Genomic DNA, 21,727 nt, shown 5'->3' on the forward strand with positions numbered 1-21,727 from the left:
GGAATGCGGCCGAAACAAAGCGAGGAGACTCTGGAAACAAAGCCTCTGTCCCTGTCCAGTCACCAGACACCTGTCAGTGTCCGCCTTCACTTTCACTGCCGCCACCATTTACTCGCCGTTCGGCCGTGAAGTAACATTTGTTATGAAGGAACTCTTAAAAAAAAAAAAACCCACAATGTTACCCCGGTAACATTCAGCATTTTCTTTTTATACTTTACACGTGAGCCTTATGAACAGTTTTCTTCTCATCTTTGCGTTCACACCTTTAAAAAAAAACAAAACAAAACAAAAAAAACCCTTACAACAGCAGGACCGGAGGCCTGGAGGAGATCACAGCACTTCCTTATTAGAAAACCTTTGCCCGGACGTCGGGGTCGCTCCAGTGTGAGGGACCCTCCTCGCCCGGTGCTCTCAAACAGGTGCATCATACAAAACACATCAACAAACTCTTAAGGTGCACTGTAGTCGGCTGGCGTCGGCTCCATCCCCCCCTACCCCCCGCCCTCCCCACCCCAACTGCAGTCAGCTGCTTCTCATCCCTGCCAGACACTTTCTGTTTGTTTTATTCCTCTCGGTCGGCCTCCTGGGAAGGGCTCTTGGAGCATCGACAGTCTCTTTGCTGATGTCAGGAGAGGAGAAGGCAATCTGATGCACATTCCAGGAATCGTCATCACCACCATCATCATCATCAGAGTCTCAAGTCCGCTATTTTCTCAGATCAAGAACACAAACCTGGAAGGGAAAGAGTTTGATCAGCATGAGTGACGTGTTCTAGTGTGTCAGAGGTAAATTCACTTTCTGTTTTTTACCCAATCTGATTTGCATCAAATTATACAAGAGAAGCAGATGACTGTCACAATATACTGAACATTTCTGTAATCAGCAAACATGATTTCAGAAATAGTCGCTTGTGCTTCTTTTTGGTAATGATGAGCATTTATGTCTGCAACTCAACACAATGTGTGTACAGAAACCTGGAGCATATTTCTGCTCAAGCTTAATGCTGCTTGATGATGTTTGTTCTGTCATCACAGCTGGTGTGAGTCAGGAGTGACATCAAGTGGGACATCAGAAAACAGCGACAGAGCATGACTGGATAAAGGCATTCTGTGTTGTTGCACTGTGATGTTCCTGTTTTTGTGGACAGAATTTGAGTGCTGCGGAATGAATTTGGGCCGCGACTTCACGACAAGGACAACAATGTGGCTCCTGAGACTCCACCAGCGGAGGAGCACTGCTCCAGATACAACAAAGACTTGGCACACTGAGCCTTTAAACCCGTCCGCCGCTTACCGAACCATCAGAAGCACTGGCACCGACTTTGTCCCCGGTGCTGTTCCAGCACACCTCGAAAATGCCACCGGTGCCCCGGTAGCTGTGCACCAAGCATCCCGTCTGGAAGGACAAGAACGGAAGGAGCGGACGAATGAAGCGGCTTCGTTCGGAGGTTCTCAAAAAAAAAAAAAAAAACAGCGGCTGTGAGTTTTGCAAGCGCGTGGCTCACCGTCGTGTTCCAGATGTGCACGCATTTGTCGAAGGAGCCGCTGGCCAGGTGCCTGCCGTCGGGGCTGAAGGCCACGCTGTAGACGGGCTCCTGGTGTTTGGTCAGCGTGTGGATGCAGACGCCGCGCTCCACGTCCCACAGTCGCACGGTGGAGTCGAAGGAGGCGCTGAGGGAGGACAAGAGGGGCGAGAGCTCAGACCAGATGTAATGGAGCGACGCTGTAAAGTACGCTTCAACAACACACTTAGTCAGTCAGGTCATACCTTTAAATTTGTTGCAGGAGCACTGCTGCTCTGCATTAAAATCTTTTTTTTTTTTTTCTACACATCTCCAGTCAACATCAAAATGCCCTGGAAATTATTTCAGAGGTTTACATCCATCAGTGCAGAACTTCCTTCACGCTGAAACCATTACTCATTCACACTACATTCACACTGGTGCAGCCACAGCTGGTTGACAGAAGAGCAGCTGCTGATCTGCACCAAGCGGTCCATCCGACCGCCACCGAACCAGCCGCCAACCCCTCAGTACCTGGAAGAGCAGCTCCGCCTCCTGAGCTGCAGTCGCCCTACTGAGCCATATTCAGTGGGGGACTAAACTGAAGTTACTGTACGAGTCAAAAGGCGCGAGAACCGCATAAATGTGCCATTGGGCTTCCCACTGGGAACGTCGACTCAGAACAGGAGTAAAGACTCGTTTTCTTTAACAACCCAATGTAAATGTTTGAGCAGGTAGGCAGATCTGCCAGTGGAGGCTGTAAATTCCCGCTGTGTTTTAACTAGAACATTCACGCATGCATGTGGGTCAGCTTGGAGGGCCCTGAGCCACGCACTGCTATTAGCACTGGGATCTTGCCTGGAACTTGGTTTTCTCTCTAAATGTCCCAATTCCCCACACACACACACACACACACACACACACACACACACACACACACACACACACACACACACACACACACACACACACACACACACACACACACACACACACACACACACACACAGACCACATAAACTGAGGCCTATTTTCTTTAAGATCCAGCAGAACCAGTAGCTTTTGGCCTGGCAGGGCTGACTGAATGTGACCCGTGTGCGCGAGAGAGATTCCCCCACCTGGCCAGCATGATGTTTGAGTTGGGGTTGTTGGTGCCCGGCCCTGTGGGGCTCCACTTGATGGTGTAGATCTCTTTGCTGTGAGCTTGCAGGTCGTGCACGCAGGAGTCCTGCTTCATGCTCCAAATCTGCATGCGTGGGGGAAAAAACAAAACACAAAACAACGGCGACTGAATACAGATGGCAGTTCAGGTCTATTGACTGACCTTTACAGGACCAGTCCTACCTTTAAGGTCATGTCATCGGAGCAGGAGGCGAGCAGCATGCCTGATGGATCCCACTTAATGGCGTTGACTTCATTCTGCGGCAGATTCATTTTAATTGTCACTCAGATGCACTGTTTAGGTGCATAGATGCAATAAAAGTGAAAAATATGATCAGAAATACATGATAAAAACCTACACCTAAGACCTAAAAAAAATGATATGACTAAATATGTATATTACCGTGTGGCCCTGGAAGGTCTTCAGAGGCCGGTCACTGCCAAGGCGACACACGTGGATGCACATGTCCGTGCTGCAAGAGGCGAAGGTGGTGTTGTTCTGCCAGTCGACGTCCAGTGCCGGCGCTGTGTGAATTCATTTATTTATTTATTTTTAAAAGCAGAGCACACGGTCACATTAATGAGGAGGTTTCTGAGCGCAGCTGGACAGGGAGACGTCCAAAAAACAACCGTGTTCTGCATTAAACAGCAGGTTTGGTGCGTACCCGAGTGGAAGGGAAACTGCTGCTTGGCTTCTCCCGTGTGCGCGTCCCAAATGATTGTTGTCTAAGGGGGGAAAAAAAGCATTTGAATGAATCATTATAAAGAGCCATTTTCATTTTTTTTTTTTAAATCTGACCTCATAATTGGACAAAAGTCAAATTTACGTCTGCAGTTTCACTTGATCGATCTTAACAGCCGGAGAAACAGTCTCACCACCTGTCTTTGTGTCACTCATAGACATTACTGATGCTTTCTTAAAGTGATATTTGTCCCCGTGAACTGCCAAGAAAAACACATTATTCACATCTTCTGCTTGGCTTATTTTTCAGAAAGCGTGTCTGTTTCAGTCAGGCCTGAAAATGCTGTTTCCTGGGAATCTATAGTTCTTTTTCTAACATTTCACACCCGTACAAGATAAATTATGCACATGCACAAGTTTTGAGTATGGGTTTAACATGGGACGAAGAGTACATCCCACTGCTGTCCTGGGATTTTCCTCTCATTTCACCACAGACGATACGCACATCAATTCACACTGCTATAGGTTCTGCAATTTGAAAGTGCTGAAGCTTGTAGAAACCACAAAAGAATATCAAAACAGAACTTGCCAAAAATAAAAAAAACCCGCCAAGCTGTAACAGAATACCCAAAAGGCCATTATTTAAACACAGAAAGGTCCTGTGTACCTTATCTACACCAGCGCTGAGAATCGAATTCCCCTTCTTGTTCCACTTGAGTGCAAATATGGGCCCTTTGTGCTGCCCTAAGGTGCTCGCCAGATTTCCTGATGGATGAGAGCCACGACCATTTGTTTCAAAGAGAGTGAGGAAAAAAAACAGGAAAAAAAACAGGAAAAAAAACGGCTTCTCGAAATGATGGCCGACATCGTGCCATATTTCACAACCAGCCCATTGGACCGGAGAAGCACCAACAACAACACCACCACCACCACCACCATGCAGGAGGCCTGGAGGACATACCATCCTTGGTCCATATCCTGGCAAAGCCATCGTAGGAGCCCGTCGCCAGGAGGGTCCCGTCGCTCTGGAGGAGGGGGAGGAGAGGGAGGGAGGCAACAGAACCTGTCAGTAGCTGCGTTTCCATTACAGGTTTTCACAAAATAAAAGCGATATTTCTAAAATTTCGACAAAGTACAATTGCGATTTGCAGGCGTTTCCATTGAACGAAGCGCACAAGCTGTAATTCAGTAAAATCTCGTGGGACAAGATTTTTTTTTACTAATTACGTTTGCTTTTGTTTATGTTTGTTTGCTGTCAAGAATGGTTGTTCTATTTTTCTCTTTGACTACTTGTAAAAAATATTCCGTCTCTTCCTCCGTCCAATCATAAAGCCCCATTTTCACTTGAAGTGAACTGGTCATGTGACCTCGTACGTCACGTGTAAATGCAAAAAAAGTGTTTCCATGACACTTTTGCGCTATACCTCCATATGGAGACGTCTGAAAAACCACCTCATGAGAGCGTCACAACCTTTTAGCCACGTTTGAGAGTTTTTTTCAAGTTTCGCGTTTCCATGACCAGTCTTTTATTGAGGTTTTGCGCAGCTCTAGAGGAATTGGAAATGCAGCTAGAGTGTTTATCAGCTGCTGCAACGGCCCATTTAGCTCAACGCTGGAGAAACACCTACGTTCCAGTCCAGCGAGGTGACGTCTTTGTTGCTCGGGACGTCCTGTCCGCCCTCTCGTATGCAGTGGCGCAGCACCAGCTGGGTGGAGCTGGAGCTGTTGTTCTCGTTCAGGTTCCAGATCCTGGCGGTGGAGTCCCCCGAGCTGCGCGCAGCAGAGAGGGTTATTTCCAACAGGCGCCCGACGTCAGGGAACCGAAAGCCAAAAGATGGCGAACGTGAGGGTTCGTGAGGCGGCCGGCCGGCGTGCGCTGCGACTCACCCCGAGGCCAGCAGATCGCTGACGGGGTTCCAGGCGCAGATGAACACTTCGGACTCGTGGCCGCGGAGCACCGTGGCTTTGCTGGCTGGGATCTCCACTTCCATGTCCACCTCCATCGGATCGCCGTGGTTGTCTGCCAGCGCACAGATGGACAGACGCACGCATGCACGCGCACGTATGAGCACATTTGTTGCCAACACTTGTCTTCGGTGCATACTGGCGGTACGCAGAGCGTCGTCGCTCAATCTCGGTAGTGAGATAATGAAGAACAAATTTAAAACAAGAAAAAGAAAAAGGCAGCACGACGTCGTGAGCGTCAATAAATCACTTCTGCTGGAAAGCAGCATCTCTGTGTTTATTAATCTAAAGTGCAGTGACCCAGTTGGAGCAGTGCAACGTCGCACTATAACAAGACTCAAAGTCGAGCGCCCGCACCTCCTCCCCCCACTCCCGCTTCCTGCTACCTGCTACCATCAACACCTTTAAAATGATGGTAATGAATGTGGCACAAACGCCGGCTCCTCTCTGCTGCTTGTGTAGCGCCACCTGATCTCAAGAGTTCCTTTCCTTTGATGTCTTGGGTGAGACAGTTGCTCAGTTGCTAATGACAACCGATTCTGAGCAAACCCGGCAAATCATGTTTGTCAGGAGAGGGGGGGGGATGATGCTGCGATGATGCTCTGCAAATCCAGGCCATCTGTATTGATCTTTGTTTAACTGACTGAATGCTAATTCCTCTTGTTGTTTGGACACTGCCTATGAATTTAATGTCTTTACTTTCATTCTCATGACATTGCAGTTTCTCACTGAAGGCATCAAAACTACTTATGAACACACATGGAATTATGTAGGAAACAATAAAAGTGTAAAATAACTCAAACATGTTTTATATGTAAATTCTTCCAAATAGCCACCTTTCATAACAATTCTCAGCTGCATAATTACATATATCTTGCTCATACATTAGATGGCTTCAGAGTCTATCTGCAGTGGAGAAAGTTGTATAGATAAAAAACACTACATAAGAAGGTGTGTCCATACTTTTGACTGGTGGTGTGTATTATTGTTGCATTGTGTGTTTTTAACGGCTCCTGTCGCGTGTGTTTTGAGCGCTCACTCATGTTGTGGGTGCCGTTCTCCTCTCCGTTCACAGTGGCCTCTCCATTCTTTGGTGCGTTGTGCTGGTTGCCGGAGGACGAGGAGGCGGCGGCGGCGCCCGACGCCTGCTGCATGGCTAGTTTGTCGCGGAACGCCTGCTGCCGCGTCTGCACCACGTCCGGCATGACGGCGTCGATGAGTGACAGCGACTCGATGGGCCGGCCGTCGAAGACCGTGCCGTCCTGCCGGGGGGGGGGGTTACACAGCCGGTTACACAACGGGTCAATGCAGACATTGCAAGTGTGTATTCCCAAAATTCAACATGATTCAGCTGTTTTTTGTCCAGCAGAGGAACTTGTAGCGTCTGCGATCTCACCTCATTGATGCTGATTTCCGCCTCCACATACTGGAGTCCTTTCTGCAGTATGGAGATGAGTGCTGCAGGGGGCACTAGTGTTCCGTTGATGTTGGACTGGCTGATGTGGCTCTCGATGCCAAAGGTGAACGCTGAGTGGGAGAAACCTGAAACACAGAGACGACACTCACGTTTACAAACTGTCACGTGTTGCGTCTCTGAAGAGTTCCCGACGATGATCAAATACAACGCTTGGACAGCTGCGACCAACAAGTGACAACTAGTTTAGAGTTGAACACGTCAAGATTTATTTCTCAAGGCTAAAAAAATAGCTTCTTAAATCATTTATTCCGTTGGTGCTGCAGAGGCAACTGGAGCCAGTTTAGTTGGTGAAGTATTTTCTAGTCGGTGTGGGGCAGTTTAACTGGTATTACAGATCTCTTCACTGAGCTCTTATTCTTTCAATGAGGCACAAGTATCTCGCTTGCTCATCGTAAGTACTGATTCACTCCAAGAAGCACGGCGTCATTCTAAAAAAAAAAAACATGTCGACACTACAGAGGCTGTACTCTCCAAAGTTCTCCAGCAGTGACGCGCGTGTCCGTGAACTCGTGAGGGGAAAAAACCTTCTGTACTTCTTTCGATTGCGCCGCTTCTCAGAGTGAGTGTTTGCTGAAACACTTCTGCAAATCAGTCCTTTGTGGTTTCCTAAAGGGCAGCAAACATCACCGATACCTCTCCTGGGTTTGTCACGATGCCACCAGCAAGGTGTTGCCGTGCCCCCAGAGACCTCCTGGGTTTCATCACCTCGCAAACACGTGAAAGAATATTTGACATGAGCGCTTTTGCAGGAGGCTGCGAACACGGAGCTAAATGTTTCGTTTCCTGGCAATAGACAGTTTTCCGACTGAAATAATAATAATAATAATAGTATGATGCGCTCCAGTGGGGTCAGGGACGGAAGAAAAAAGGTCTAAAAATTGATTTAACTATGAGTCTTTGATGCTCTCTTTCACAACTCCTTACTAGTGTATTGGCATAGTTCTTTTTTTATATGTGCATCATGCCTGCAGGGAGTGAACTGTGGTCTGTTTGAGTCAATAAAGCATAAGTGAGACAAACCTGATTCCTGAAGGTATCTGTAGACCAAGAAATTCACTTCATCGCTGGTAATACTCATCTTAGCCCGATGAAGGGAGGCGGTCCGTCAGAAGGCTGCGTCCACTCCTGTGATGACAGAAGAGAAAAAAAACCTTCAGCTTTAGCTTTTAACAGTCAACCATATATCGAACATCTGCCAATACATAAATCTAATGCCAATGAAAGCAGTACACTCTGTGTAAGACAGATGACGACGCCACAGTCACGGGCTGATATAACACACACAGAGCAGGATGACACCCGAGGCCTGCTGCGGGAACTGCTCCCTCTAATCGTGCCAATGACACGAGTCCTTCCAACGACAGTGTCCATGACTCCTTTTCTCCACTCGTGAATCCACGGCCAGCACCAACAGCACACTTACTCTCGGTCTAATGGGAGCATCTACATCCATTAGGCTTTTAGCCAGAACCCCGGCAGTGCTTCCCACAACCGTCTCGGCCAACGGTCTTGAGGAAAAGTGTCCCCGACTGAACGCATATTTAAAAACCACCCACTATATGCAGAGTGGTTCGCAGAAAGGAGGAAAGAACGGCTGGTGGGAGATTGTTCCTTGCAGCCAGCCTGACCTTCCCTGCCGAGTTACCTCAACAAATACAGTTGGTGTTTACACGTCGCCCCTGAAACTAGAGGGCGCTGGGACACAAAAGGACAAGCGGGGCCCTTACTTCATCACATTTCTGTCCTCAGGCTGATGAACGCCGCAGAGTCAATTATCCACAAATAGCTTCACACCAGTGCTACGCGGAGTGAGTAGGGCGACCGGAGCCACACACACACACACACACACACACACACACACACACACACACACACACACACACACACACACACACACACACACACACACACACACACACACACACACACACACACACACACACACACACACACACACACACACACACAATTGTGCGGGAGTTGTGAAGGGAAAGCAGGGCCTATCCGCCGGCTGGAGTTACAGCAGTTTTCCTGGCTTGGGATGGGCCTTTTGGGGGCAACTAAAGACGGCAGCGGGTGAAAAACGACCACGATGAAAGGTCTCATTTTTCTGTTTCTCAACACGTTTGGGCCATTGTTAACACGTCGGCCCGACATTTGTTTCGCCGTCGATACTGCACCATCCGTCTGCACAACATTTCCAACTCTCTTTTGTCCACATTGTCTCTGGTAAAGACTCTCCAGTGGGCACCTGAAATGTCTCAATGCACGCACGCAGACACACACACACAAGCGCTAAAAAAAAACCAACCCCGGAGCTGTCGAAAAAAAGAGAAACCACGCTGAACAGAAGACGGCGGCAGCGTGGGAATGAGTCATGACTCTCTTCCATTAACTGCACAAAACGTAACAATCTCAGCTCTCGGCTGCGAGGAAAAGAACACGTCGGTGAAGTCGGAGTGAAAAAAGGGGGGGGGGGGGCAGAGGTGGCTGGTGTCAGGTATGAAGGCTGTTTGGACGCTCCGACGTTTCGTTTCAAAACACTGTCCAGGCCCACTCGAATTCCCCCGCGGTAGCGTAGCAACAAGAGGGATTGAGCAAAATAGACAGAGACCGGTGTTGTCCCAATTACCAGCGGGCGGACCGCCAGAGGGCCTGGACGTGTTACTCAACAACAAGTATTCCAGGCTGCACCTTGGTATGTTCTTTCAGGTGGAGTCTCTCTTTGTGAGGATAAGAATTACAACCACCTTGACCTTGTCATAAAATGAGGTTTTAGCTCCACGCGAGGGCCTCTGAGGGCAGGCGGCTGCCAGAGAAATATGCTAATGAAACACGTGCGTTGCAAGAATTGTTGTTCTTTTTTTTTCGTTTTTTCTTTTTAAGGATTGGAAACGACCGGTTTTGTATTCCAAAGAGAGAATTTAATTGAACAAAGGTAGTCCAACCGCAACAATGCATGACTGCTTATGTTTGTCTGCATTGAATTAAATAGATTTCTGCCTTGTGATGCATATTAAGAGCTTCTAAGGTGAAAACGTGGCTCGACAGGGGAAACACATTTTTGTGGTCTGTACGATCGGGGAGGGTGCGTTTGTTCGCGTCATTTACAGGAAATTGAGATGCAAAAAAAAAATGACACAGGCAGGTTGACACTGTTTTTTTTCACTGGCCTCGTCACTTTACGTAACTGAAAAGGCTTCCTGCTGGCAAGGCGGCCGCAACGCTCTGGCATGCCTCCACGCTACGCTTCCATTTGTCGAACCTCATTTGACCGCTTTTGTCATTTATTTCCCAGTAGCGTACATTAACAACCGGGAATGGAAACAGAAAAACAAAACACACACACACACACACACACACACACACACACACACACACACACACACACACACACACACACACACACACACACACACACACACACACACACACACACACACACACACACACACACGAAACGTAATTAAGAGGCAGTGTGAGACGGGGAGCCTCGCAGGTCCCTCCAGAGCAGCACAATAATCCCTCTATCAGATGGGCCAATGATGGCACCATTTATTACACAACTCTCTGGGCAGCAGAGAGCAGCGCGCAGCAAACAATGAGCCCTGCACTAACCCCGGACAGAGCGCCAACCTGGGTCTACTGTTTATCCGCTCAAGTGATAAGGCTAGTCAAAGTCTGGGGTGTGTGTGTGTGTGTGTCTGTGTGTGTGTGTGGTGGGGGGAGGGGTGGGGTGACGTCACAATCATCAGGGAAAAACCAACCTGACAAAGCCTGTATTGTTTGCTCACAACAAACATCACGCAGACGTTGCAAACCATATTGACTCTCTCAATTGTCATTAAATGTCGGTGGAGGAATATTCAAAGTCAACTAACCGCCGGGGACATTTTGCCAACGTAAGGAGCCGACCGCCGCTTTGCTTTATGAATCGGCGCCTCGATTCAAGCAGCAGCGGCGGCAGCGTCGAGCAGCCGCGGTGCCAGGCAGGAAGCAGCTGGGAAAATATTGTTGGCTCCACGCTGGCACTGTGGGGAGAGCAACCCGGGCTGTGGCCGAAGAGCAAGCAACTCTTTCACAGCCGTAGCCGAGTTCCCAGAGTGCCTCTCGTCACATGTCGCGAGTCCGCAGACGGCGTGATGCCGTTTAGGAGCGATCGAAGCAGGCAGAAAGCCCGCAGGCAACCAGACGTTTTGGCTGTGTGGTAAGTGGGTTACGTGACTGGTCGGGTGGCCTGACCTCCCCCACACCCCATGATTCACCCACCCCCACGACCCAAATGCTTTTCTCCATCAATTGAGTCCAATCTTAACAATTTGCTGCAGGGTTAAGGTTCTTTTTTTTTTCCACCGGAAATTCACTCAGCGCTAACTGTCCCAGTTACAACATCAAATAAAGATCTGGCCGAGCTCAAACTCCATCATAAACCAACCTGTTAAGACGCTAGACGTGGAGGGCTGGACGCCAGGACGCCAGTTAACACAAATAAGAAGCAATGATCACTACCATCATACGATTGTGTTGTTTTTAAATTTGATGACCACTTTATAGGTCCGTCACATAAAACAGGTTGTATTCCAAATGTGTCATCCAGAGAGGCACACGAGTGAAATGCATTCCCGCAGCGAGGCCGCGGACAGCAGCGCGGACCGCTCCGCTCTGTCCCGACCGTCCCCTCCGGCCACGTCAGTCTGAGACTGGAACTGTATTGCAGCGGATCTCTTTTACTCGTCAATTTTTCAATGCTTTATTCCCCCTCTAGTTTGCAACCGACCGGTCGCGTCAAACTGGATGAGACCTGCAGTACATTCACACTGGAGTAACAGCGATAAGAGAGGAGCGCAGGATTTTTCTTGGTGAAAGATGAAGAAGAGAAGAAGCTAAAAATGACGAGATTGAGAAAAACAATAAGGAAGACGAATGCAAAATCACACGCTTTTTTTTGGTAAAAGAGTCATCAATGAGATTAAAAGAAACACCTCAATAAACAGAAGTGCATTCAAGTGCAGGGCGCAAAAAAAAGAAAAAAGGGGAAATAACACACTACACAAGTGGCCGTCTCCCACACATGCGGGTTTTCAGAATGTCGAAAGCGAGAACACCCAGGACCCCATTTTCTCCTGCACGGTCACCTCATGACAGATGTGCACACAAGACCTGGAAACAGCAGCCATTTTCTCTTGAACTGCTCTGCTGAGTAAAACCCGCCTTTGAAGATTCTGGTTGGGCTGCAGTCTTTGAGGGGGAGGGGAGACAGCGAGAGAGGAATGGAGAGCGAGCGGGTGGGGGATGGGAGTCGGAGGGTGCCGGTGGGGGCGGGGGCGAGGGAGGGTGTTATGAAAGCGGGCGACAAATAATGATCTCCTCACAGGTAATCACAACAACCATTTAGGCATTATCGCTCTGCGCTCCCAATGAGTTACTTAGCGACGGCCCATGTAGGTCGACAGGCTGCTGGGGAGGAAGTCTTGAGGGAAACACTCTCACGCTTCCTTTGGGTGGCAACTCTTTTATTGTTACGCTGGCTGGCTGGCTGGCTGGCTGGCTGGCTGGCTGACCGTGAGCCATGACAGGCAACAGTCTGGTTTTGATTCAGCGCAGCAACAAAGCCACGACCCTCCCCCACCCGGCACCCGCCCCCTTAATTTCTTTACTTCTACCGTTTGAATATTTTCATGTCATCCGTCTCAGACGTCAATAGCAAGATGTAAACCAAAAATCTCATTTTACATGCGCGTCTGCTGCTGAGAGACCCAATAAATCAAGAGGGAGGCAACCAGCCAGACAAAAAAAAAAAAAAAAGGCACAGGCGGCCCTCAGTTTGAACATTTAGTCCCAAACCTTGTATCCAACATCACACAACAGTGACGCCAGTATGCTGGACTGATCATAAAAACCCCAAATATTGTTCACACTGTGTTTGCTGAGCCGTGTTGACAGGATTCCCATCCATTACGTCTGCCTAACACTTGATGAAGAGAACCGGAAAACCCAAAAGATTGGTCAGGAAGGTGAAGTTTCACTATGACACTGTCTCAACAGAAAGCAAACCGACGAGCGCAAACCTAGTCTAGGATCAGCAAAACACCAAGGACGGCCTCCAGGTACGTTCCGTGGTCCACAGCCACCATTTCAAGAGAGCCTCCTCTCCACTCGACCTCAATTTGTTTACAACGAACAAAGCCACACCATTGTGACGGCGCCCAACGGTGTTATTTTATAAAGCAAGCAGGCACTCTGCAATTACAACGGCGACAATTAAAACCACTGTGGTCTACTGCAAACGGCTGCACTTTTGTTTTCGGTTATTATTTATTTTTTTTTAAAAAAAGGAAACAATCATGGGGGCAATAACAAATTAGTTTGGCGGTGAATTATCTCATCCTCACACCCGGCACTGTCGCCACAATCGCTAAACATTTTGTTGTCTTTTCTGGCATACAAAAATAATCGCAGAATGTTTTTCCAACATATTCAACATAGGTTATTTAGCACCACAGACTGAGCCACGAGGAGCAGGGAGGGGGCGTAATTAAAATGGTCATCAAGGTAACCCGTAAACGCGGCCGATTCATTACGCAAAATATGAGAGTTGGAGCCTCTGCTGCGAGTGATGGAGGTGCGTTTTCCTCCTTTATGCAAAAACCAGCAGTTTGACAGGCGCGAACGCCGCGTGTGTGATCTCCCCGGGGGAGCGGGTGGGGGATGGTGGCGAGACGGTGAGGATCAGTGAGAGGGATTCATCAGTGCGCCTTGTAATCAGGAGCGCCGAGACCTGGGACCCACCCTCGTGTTGAAGCCATCAGCATCAAAAAAACAAATTGACAATCCCACTTAGCCTCTGGTGACATTCTCTGTGGTAAACCCAGCAGCATTGAGGCAATAATTTAAAAGGGTTGCAGTCCCACCGGGCTGGACAAGAACACGTTGCGGGCATATGAAGGTAGTCGAAAGAAAAAGGTTGAAACTTTTTGATTAAAGAGAGAAGGACACTCTGTTATTCAACAGAATTCCATATTCTGGTGTATAAAGAATCCGGACTGAATACAAATGCTTAGTAATATTTTCTCTGTGCAAATTAGGGCAGAATCTCCTTCACAGCAGAATCACAACTGGGAGCGTCATATCATCCCCTAAATCTCACAGCTAAAGGTTAATTATGCCGGTAGGGCTTTCATTCAGATTGGTTTGACTAGAGGCAGAGGCCCAGAGGGAGAGGGATTTGTATATCCATTACAACAGGGCAGCCGAACCGAGGGCATGTGTTTGATTAAGGCCATATTAAAGAGTAAAGGACTTGGAGGCGATCGAGGCGTTCACTTGTGCAGAACGCAAAGGGAGGTTCCTCCGCTCAATTTGCTCTGTTACTTCTGCTGTGGCGCCTCAGTATCGCGCAGCGGAGCAGGTGAAAGCAGAAAAGTAGTTGGATTGCTAGAGTGCAGCGAGATGTAAGCCCCGAGCAGAGATCTGGTATCCTCGGTATTTTCCCCTTAGCTCACGCCCCCATGTTTTCCAAACCTTTGGTATTCTGAGGCGACGGCTCAAGTGACAACACTCAAGGCATTTTACACCAGTTGATGCTGCAGTACCCATTAGAACCTCATTAAGTGTGTGGAGGATTAATTCTTAGTTTTTTTGTTTTTTTTTTTCAAATGGAAAACTTAATTACAATCTTTCTATAAACACAAATAAAGACAACTTGCAGATGAGCAGCACAAGTCAACGCCTCAATTTCCTGCCTTGGTTTGTCAATGATGTGTACATTCGAGCGCACGATGCATGGCTGCCAGGCATGCGTATGTATACAGTAGTGAGGGCGTGGGCGGCAAGCAAATTTGTCATGTGTGGGGGAGATAGAGGGACGCAGAACGCTTTGACTCTGAGAGCAGCAGGCATACACGACGACAAAATGTCCACTTCTGATTTTTTACCAGCAAACTGGATGAAAAGCAAACCATCATCTTGCATGCTTAGGACGACTTGGGAGCAAAATGATGTGGCCTTGAAATAGGCCAAACTGTAATTTGTGCATTCAAAACGCACAGTAAGGGACAGAAACGAAAGGTTTAGTGTAATACCTCCGTCCCACCCCTACAAATGTGTGCGTGATCTTTGCATTTAATTCAAAAACAACCAAATAGTAGCAGAAACACTGGTTTGCAGCCTTTCCTCTCAAATATTAAAACCTGTAGGAGGAAGGAGAGAAAAAAAATATGTGCATATAACAAGGCATTCACCTCCTGGTCCTCAAAACAAACGTAGGATTGGACCCATTCTATTTGATATTTCAACATTTATTCGACAGCGACGTTTTCACACCCAACACTGCCAGTCTTTGTTCAGCGAGATTGAGATTGCACAAAATAAGCTGTAAACAGAGATACACTCCAGTGTGGGCAATACAAGTGTTGCCATGGCGACGAGAGGATCTCGCTTCTCAGTCAACAGCTGCTCATGCCACCCTAAATACCCCCCGCTCTCCTTGCACTTTCCTTACATCTGACATCAGGGTCAAACAAACAAAGCAGATGAGTGAAATACCGCGGCTCCGGTCTCTCTCTCACACACACACACACACACACACACACACACACACACACACACACACACACACACACACACACACACACACACACACACACACACACACACACACACACACACACACACACACTGCGCATCATTACACAACAGCCAAGTGTTTTGTTTCTTTTTCACATTGAACTAAATAAGGAGTGCAGTGAGCTTTTTTGAATAATAGCTCTGCAGTTTTCTGAATTGTTTTCGTAAGAGATTGAAAGTTAATTAGTAGGAATGCTGTGATAAGGATATTTGGGATCACTTACTGATCATAATCGTGAAACGCAGGGCCGGCCTGTCAGATGATACAGATGAGAAAGTCAGACTGAAAAAACAAGCTTGCGTTTTAAATGTCAACTTTATATCAATGGCCTGGTTTTATACGGCAGGTTTATGCGGCAGTCAGCGGTGACAGTCGTTGCAGACTTCTTCTGACGGTGTTCTGTGTAGTTTGCATGCAAACTACACTGACACGAGCACGACGAACCAAAAAAAACAACTGGAAGACAGACAACGGGCCACGTTTGCTGCACAGCCTTCACTGGTTTCTGTTCCAGCTCCGTTTCACCGCGAGTTAAAAACTGAAAAAAGCTTTTGCAAAAACTCAGGTGTCCCAAGAGGCCAGAAGGAAAGTACAACTTATGGCTTTAAGACAATAAAAAAAATGCAGTGAGAGAGAAATGTAAAATGAGAGAAAGTGAGAGAGCCTGTTAAACAATAAATGAAGTTGTCTCGCTTGCAGCGTCTCATTACACCTTCTGATCCGCCTATCATCAGACTACAGCGATTGCTGAATGCTGGCTAATAATGAATGGCAGCTGATCAACCAGATTTAGCTTTTTATTTTTGTTCAAAAAATATATATCAAAGCAACATTCAAAAGCGCGAGTGTGTTATAGTTTTAGGAAGGATGCGTGAACAGAGGTTGACACGGAAGATTACAGAAACACTGACTTGATTATTGAACTGCTTGTGGCTCCACGTTTTCCACGAGGTTGTAGTAGCCAATTTGAAATGACTCGAGCACTGTGTGAATTATACAACAGACTTGTGTGCACAGGTCAGCACCCTCACAAATTATTAAACAGAATTTATAGAACAAGCCCGACACAATGCAGGAGTCAATACCACGTAGGTCAACATAATTTATGACATAAAGTTACAGCCCCGTTCATTTCTCTGTAGGTCAGCATAACAAAGGGAAAACTTTAACCACTGAGCAATTGCCACTGACTGTTGCGCTATTGTAAGCTTTCAGAACCTTTGGAACCTGAGCTGAAACCCTCAGTTCTGTCATTTGAATTCATAATGATGAACCCGGCGCTAACTAACAGACTTTAATTATTTATCCACTTTCTGCGTCTCATGTTCTGCCAACTGGAAATTCTTGAACGCATGCCTAACATTTCTCAATGGTTTTTAGACTACGCAAAAGGGAACAACATGTTGAAACGACTCAAAATTCCCTGACATCAGCAGTCTGTGACACGGAAGGACTCTTGGCCAATTCTGGCTTTTGATACGATAAAGTGATCTCGCTCTAATATTCGAAAAACCTCTTTAATACAACCGCACCCAGGTTCACTTTATGGCAACATCGCCTTCGCCTCTGATCAACCGAGCTTAGCAGGCAGATGGGGCGGCCAAGAAACAGCAAGACGGGATATATTTCGGGATAAGAAATGGGGAAAGTGGATGAGAAATAGTTTGGACAGCGACACAATCCCACCACTCACAGTGAAAGGTGTCGTCAATCCTGGGATCTTGGAACAACAGGACAAGTCCAGAAGAAAAATCATGTCTTTAAGGAACACTTTGTCTAGTGACATAGGAATGATGAATCGTAAAGCATGAAAGAAGAATGGGGTTTCTAAGAGAAGCAAGTTTGTGCATGTAAATTTCTTTCATCTAATTTTTTGAAAACACTCATTAGTATATTGACTAGTTTGGGGGTAAACACGAAAGAACTCAATTACGAAACTGTTATTACTGTCAATCTATGGTCAACTAAAAACAATCTATTAGCAGAACTAGCAACGTCATGGAGCACCACCGGGTTACAAGTTCTTTGTAGATTTTGCAGAAAGGTGTAGGTTTCCTCAATCTCATTTGAGCAAACATGAGCACATAGCTGAAACAATCTCAGCAGGGCTGTAGCTTGCTTGTTGACAAAGATGCAAAAAGAGCTGCAGGCATGAACTGACCAATGTTTCGCTCAATCTAGAATCGTTTCATCTGCGCTGGGTTCAGTTTCCGTACCTTATATTTTAGCGTTGAAGTTTGGCCTTTGGAATTCAAACAAAGGATTCTCCTTTGACGTCTTGTAATTCTGAATTTGTGACAATTGAAAACAAAAGGATTTTTTTTTCAGATATCAGCTTCAGATGCAACACGTTTACTTCCATACAAGTCAAGATAACTGCAAAAGGAAAACTATCAAAACCCAAATTTTGAGTTGATGCGTGTAATTATAACTGCATGAGTGCCAGTGGGATTTGGAATCTACCTTCCCGACAGTGTTTTCAAGACAAAAGTGTTTCGATGCTCAAAAAAAACTGCAATGGGAGAAGGAAGAGAGAAGAACAAAATAGGGTGAACGGCAAGTATTTACGGCAATGAAGCTCTCACAAATGAATGGGCGTTATTTCAAAGTATCCACTGGCTTGTGTGTTGGCTGGTAGCCCATACGCACTGTCTCTTTTGGAGGGAGAGAAAGGCTCACCACTACCACCACCACCACCACCACCACCCATGGCCTATCATAAATAAATAGTGCTGCAGAAATATTTGGACAGCCCGATAGAGAGCTTTACAGCCCCACAAGGCCAACACAGGCTTTCACAGGGACTTCCTTGCCCTACTTATGAGCAGAGAATACATTTCTGTTAAAGCTGCCTCTCCAAGACGCAACATTTTAATGGCTTAGCAAGTAAAATGACTGCGTACAATCATATAAGCGTAATTGTTAACATATTGCAAACATTTTCTTCTGTCTTAAGGAACATTAGAAACACAGCACCATGAGGACAATAAACAAAAGGGCAGCGGCAGTATTCATTTCCTGTACATAATCTCTGAGGCTCAAAACAGTTAAATCAATAAAAAGATAAATAAATAACCTAGAGGAGTCGACGTTTATGATGCAGTGCGAAAACGGACACCAAGCAAAATGAGTACATCACCGAGTGATTGGCGTGAAGCCTTTATGGGGTGCTAGTAAACTGCAACAAACATGTTCAGAGATGAATAAATGGAAAACAAAACCCTTGAGGCATGTAATTCAGACAATTTAAAAAAAAAATGGTATCGAGGTGACACAAAAATTGTTTTTGGAACCACTGCACTTTGGGTAACAGCAAAGTCGCACAGGCCTGTTTCTCCTCCTCCTTGCTGGACTGCATCAGTAAAGACACTTAATGGGGGGGCTAATGTTGTTCTGCCGCTAACGCTGAAGTGCAGTTGCTACTTTTCTTCCACATGAAACTGGTGCCCCTATAAAGAGAGCGAGACGGCAAAGTCGAAATAGAAAACATGGCTTTGTCAGCATGTTGTGTGTGCGAGACAATCTGGAGGTTTAAAAAGCAGCAAGGTGGAGTGGAGTAAGCAGTTAACTCGCTTGCAGTGTTGTTTTGGAAAAGTTAAGTGTATGGTCACAGTGAGTAAATCCAAGCACTATGTGTAATACAACATACTTTCAATATGGCAATGACTATATGGAAACTAAGAGCTATTAGCTTTGGGATTTCTTGGTTGGTACTTGCACAGTATCATGCCAATATCCTTTTGATAGTGCCTTGCCAAACGTCTATATAGACAGCAATTCATTACTGTGTCCTTTATAAGAACCAGCAGGACTTACACTGCTTCCGCTCTACAGTAACCAGAGTTACTTTCAGTTTACGCAAGTGCTTCCATAAAATGTGATAATGCTAATGGTTGAAAGCAGTGTGAAGTTCCGACAAACAATAACTGGAAGAGGCTCTTCTGCATCACACATTAAACGTAATCTTAAACTCACATACAGTAAGCACTTCAAACGAGAAATCACCAGCAACAATTTGAATTGTTGACGAGTCGTGCTCAAAATGCTCTTTCCGCTCTACAAGAGTGTTGATTTTTAACTCAAGACGCTTCTTTTTTTGGCCTGAATGAATGGAAATAATGATCACTTTGATGGCCAGAAGTTTGGTGAGACATCTGAGCCATGCCTGTGCACGCTCTGTCCCCATTATTCCATGAACTACAGGCAACAGCTGGGAATAAAGGGTGGAACATGAGAAGGGAATATAGGTCAGACTCACTGTACATTTATTCCCTCAAATTGATTTCATCACTCGTCCTGTGAACTTGTTGGCTCGTCCAAGCACTCATATTTATCCAGGGGATGGGTTTAAATGTGTTGTTGGCTATATTGGTTGCATTTCCACAACTCGTTGAAGCACAGGAAGATGAGAGCTTCACATTATGGCTGTGCAGTAACATGAACTGTCCCTGAAAACTGCTGCCAATGTCTAGTATGAATGACCCCACGCGCACGCACATGCACACGCTTAACTGTGCATAGTAAATGTACATGAAAGCATTGGTAATATCGCCTGAACGTAGCAGGGTTACCTTACTATCATCATATTTAGCATAATCATCCTAATAACCATTAAGGAAATAAGCAACAATTAACTTCCAGTCTCTGAAACGATAGCTATTTCGGAACAGTTTGCAGACGCCCCCCCACCCACTTAAGTTCATAGAACAGCTCACTATCGCAAACCGAAAACGAGGCGACTTTACACAAAGGGGGGGAGAAATCAATGACACGGGAAGGAACACACGTGTGGAGTCCAGGAGGTGACTAAGCTGTGTGCCGGTAACCTCATCACCCTCAACGCCACAATCGCTCATTACTGAAAGTCATGAGCCTCTCCGCAAAAACGTGGACACAAGACGCGGGACACAAAGCGTTTGCACTTTTTTTTTTTTAAATAGCCCCCCCACACACTTTACTAATAATAGCATTATTTATTTATTTTTTTAAACCGCCTTACCTTTCTTATTGTTGAGAGTGAACTCGTGGTGTCCGCCGCCACCTCTTCCTCTTCCACAAGGGAGAAGCTCCAACTTCAGCAAGCTAGCGACGACTTTCCTCCCATTTCGCTTATCGTCATATTTCAAGTTCCGACCGCTGACTCGGGTGACTCACCGTCGGCTTATTCGGCTTCTTGGCTTTACAACGGTGTTCGCCACCCCGGACGCGCTCGCAACTGGCGGTAAAGTTGAGCAGGAGTGGTGGTGGGGGAGGAGAGGAGGAGGAGAGACGAGTTTGTGTGGCCGTGGCTGCTGGGGCTACTCTTGTGCGGCGGTGGAGTTTCTCCGCGCGCTCGGAACAGTAACAGAAAGAGACAGCAGCAGGCGCTGATCGGCAGCGGCGGCGAGCAGGAGAGGGAGAGGAGGTGGCGGCGGCGGCGGCGTTTGTAGAGGGGTGGAGGGTAACACGAGGCTAGTAGTTGACCTTATAGCCGAATGAATTTAAAACACGACCGTGGGCACCATCTAAACGAGTACACATCTCACGCTTCGTCTTTTTGTGAACCGATACGTAACCTGTACTAAGCTATACGACGTACGGGTGACGTACGACTTGTTTCACAAAGCCTCTATAGTGTAAACGTATACAGGAAGTGGGACCGAGTGCGGTTCAAGAGGGGTGTGTGTGTGTGTGTGTGTGTGTGTGTGTGTGTGTGTGTGTGAGAGAGAGAGAGAGAGAGTGAGAGCGAGAGAGAGAGAGTGGGGGGAGGGGGTTATACGCTTAGTTCATACAAGAATAATAAAACACAACGGATCACACATCACTTCAACGTTTAGAATGAGCATCTGTGTTTTTATACTGCTGTCCGTAATGGCCGTAGCGAGATGTACAGCGTATGTATTTTAATTTGACGCCTTGAAGCTGTTAACACCACGCTAACGTGCCTCTGTGTTCTACTGTAAGCTACTGTACACACGCTATAGCTTTTGTGAGGTTGAGTGTTATTCACGCGATAATATATGATAAAATATGATCACATTCTGTCGAGCATACTGAAAATGTGGATATTCCGTAGACATTTTTTTTGCACTGTACAGGCCAAGTAGCACGGGCTACAGTCGAGCATGTGTTCCTATGTGGCCTCTCTCTTGAGCTGTTCTCCCCTCCCCCACACTCGCCGCTCTTTTTCGCCTGCCTGGTCACACAGCGGTTGATTAATTCTCCTTTCGCCTTGCTCAGTCATTCAGATTTGGAAAGTAAATAACAAGTTGACATCATTACGGCTCTACACTGGTGTGACACATTCCTTTGGTTACCGTACATACGGATATATGC

The 21,727-nt window shown here is 46.7% G+C and overlaps 1 protein-coding gene across 1 annotated transcript; it reads right to left on the reverse strand.

The window, feature by feature from the left end:
- Positions 1 to 497: 497 nt before the first annotated feature.
- On the reverse strand, positions 498 to 21,015 carry tbl1x (transducin beta like 1 X-linked). Its single transcript, XM_076039748.1, has 15 exons — positions 20,412 to 21,015; positions 7,807 to 7,911; positions 6,706 to 6,851; positions 6,349 to 6,571; positions 5,232 to 5,364; positions 4,973 to 5,114; positions 4,306 to 4,369; positions 4,012 to 4,109; positions 3,328 to 3,388; positions 3,066 to 3,187; positions 2,846 to 2,920; positions 2,620 to 2,747; positions 1,505 to 1,670; positions 1,294 to 1,395; positions 498 to 732 (listed from the first exon to the last, which is right to left on the reverse strand). The coding sequence occupies exons 2-15, from the start codon at positions 7,862 to 7,864 to the stop codon at positions 706 to 708; spliced, it is 1,545 nt and encodes a 514-aa protein (XP_075895863.1). The 5' UTR covers positions 7,865 to 7,911; positions 20,412 to 21,015; the 3' UTR covers positions 498 to 705.
- Positions 21,016 to 21,727: the final 712 nt, after the last annotated feature.

This window comes from Nelusetta ayraudi, unplaced genomic scaffold (genome assembly GCF_046127955.1).
Source record: "Nelusetta ayraudi isolate G7.1 ecotype Tasmania unplaced genomic scaffold, CSIRO-AGI_Nayr_v1 ptg000060l, whole genome shotgun sequence".
Classification (NCBI taxonomy): Eukaryota; Metazoa; Chordata; class Actinopteri; order Tetraodontiformes; family Monacanthidae; genus Nelusetta; species Nelusetta ayraudi.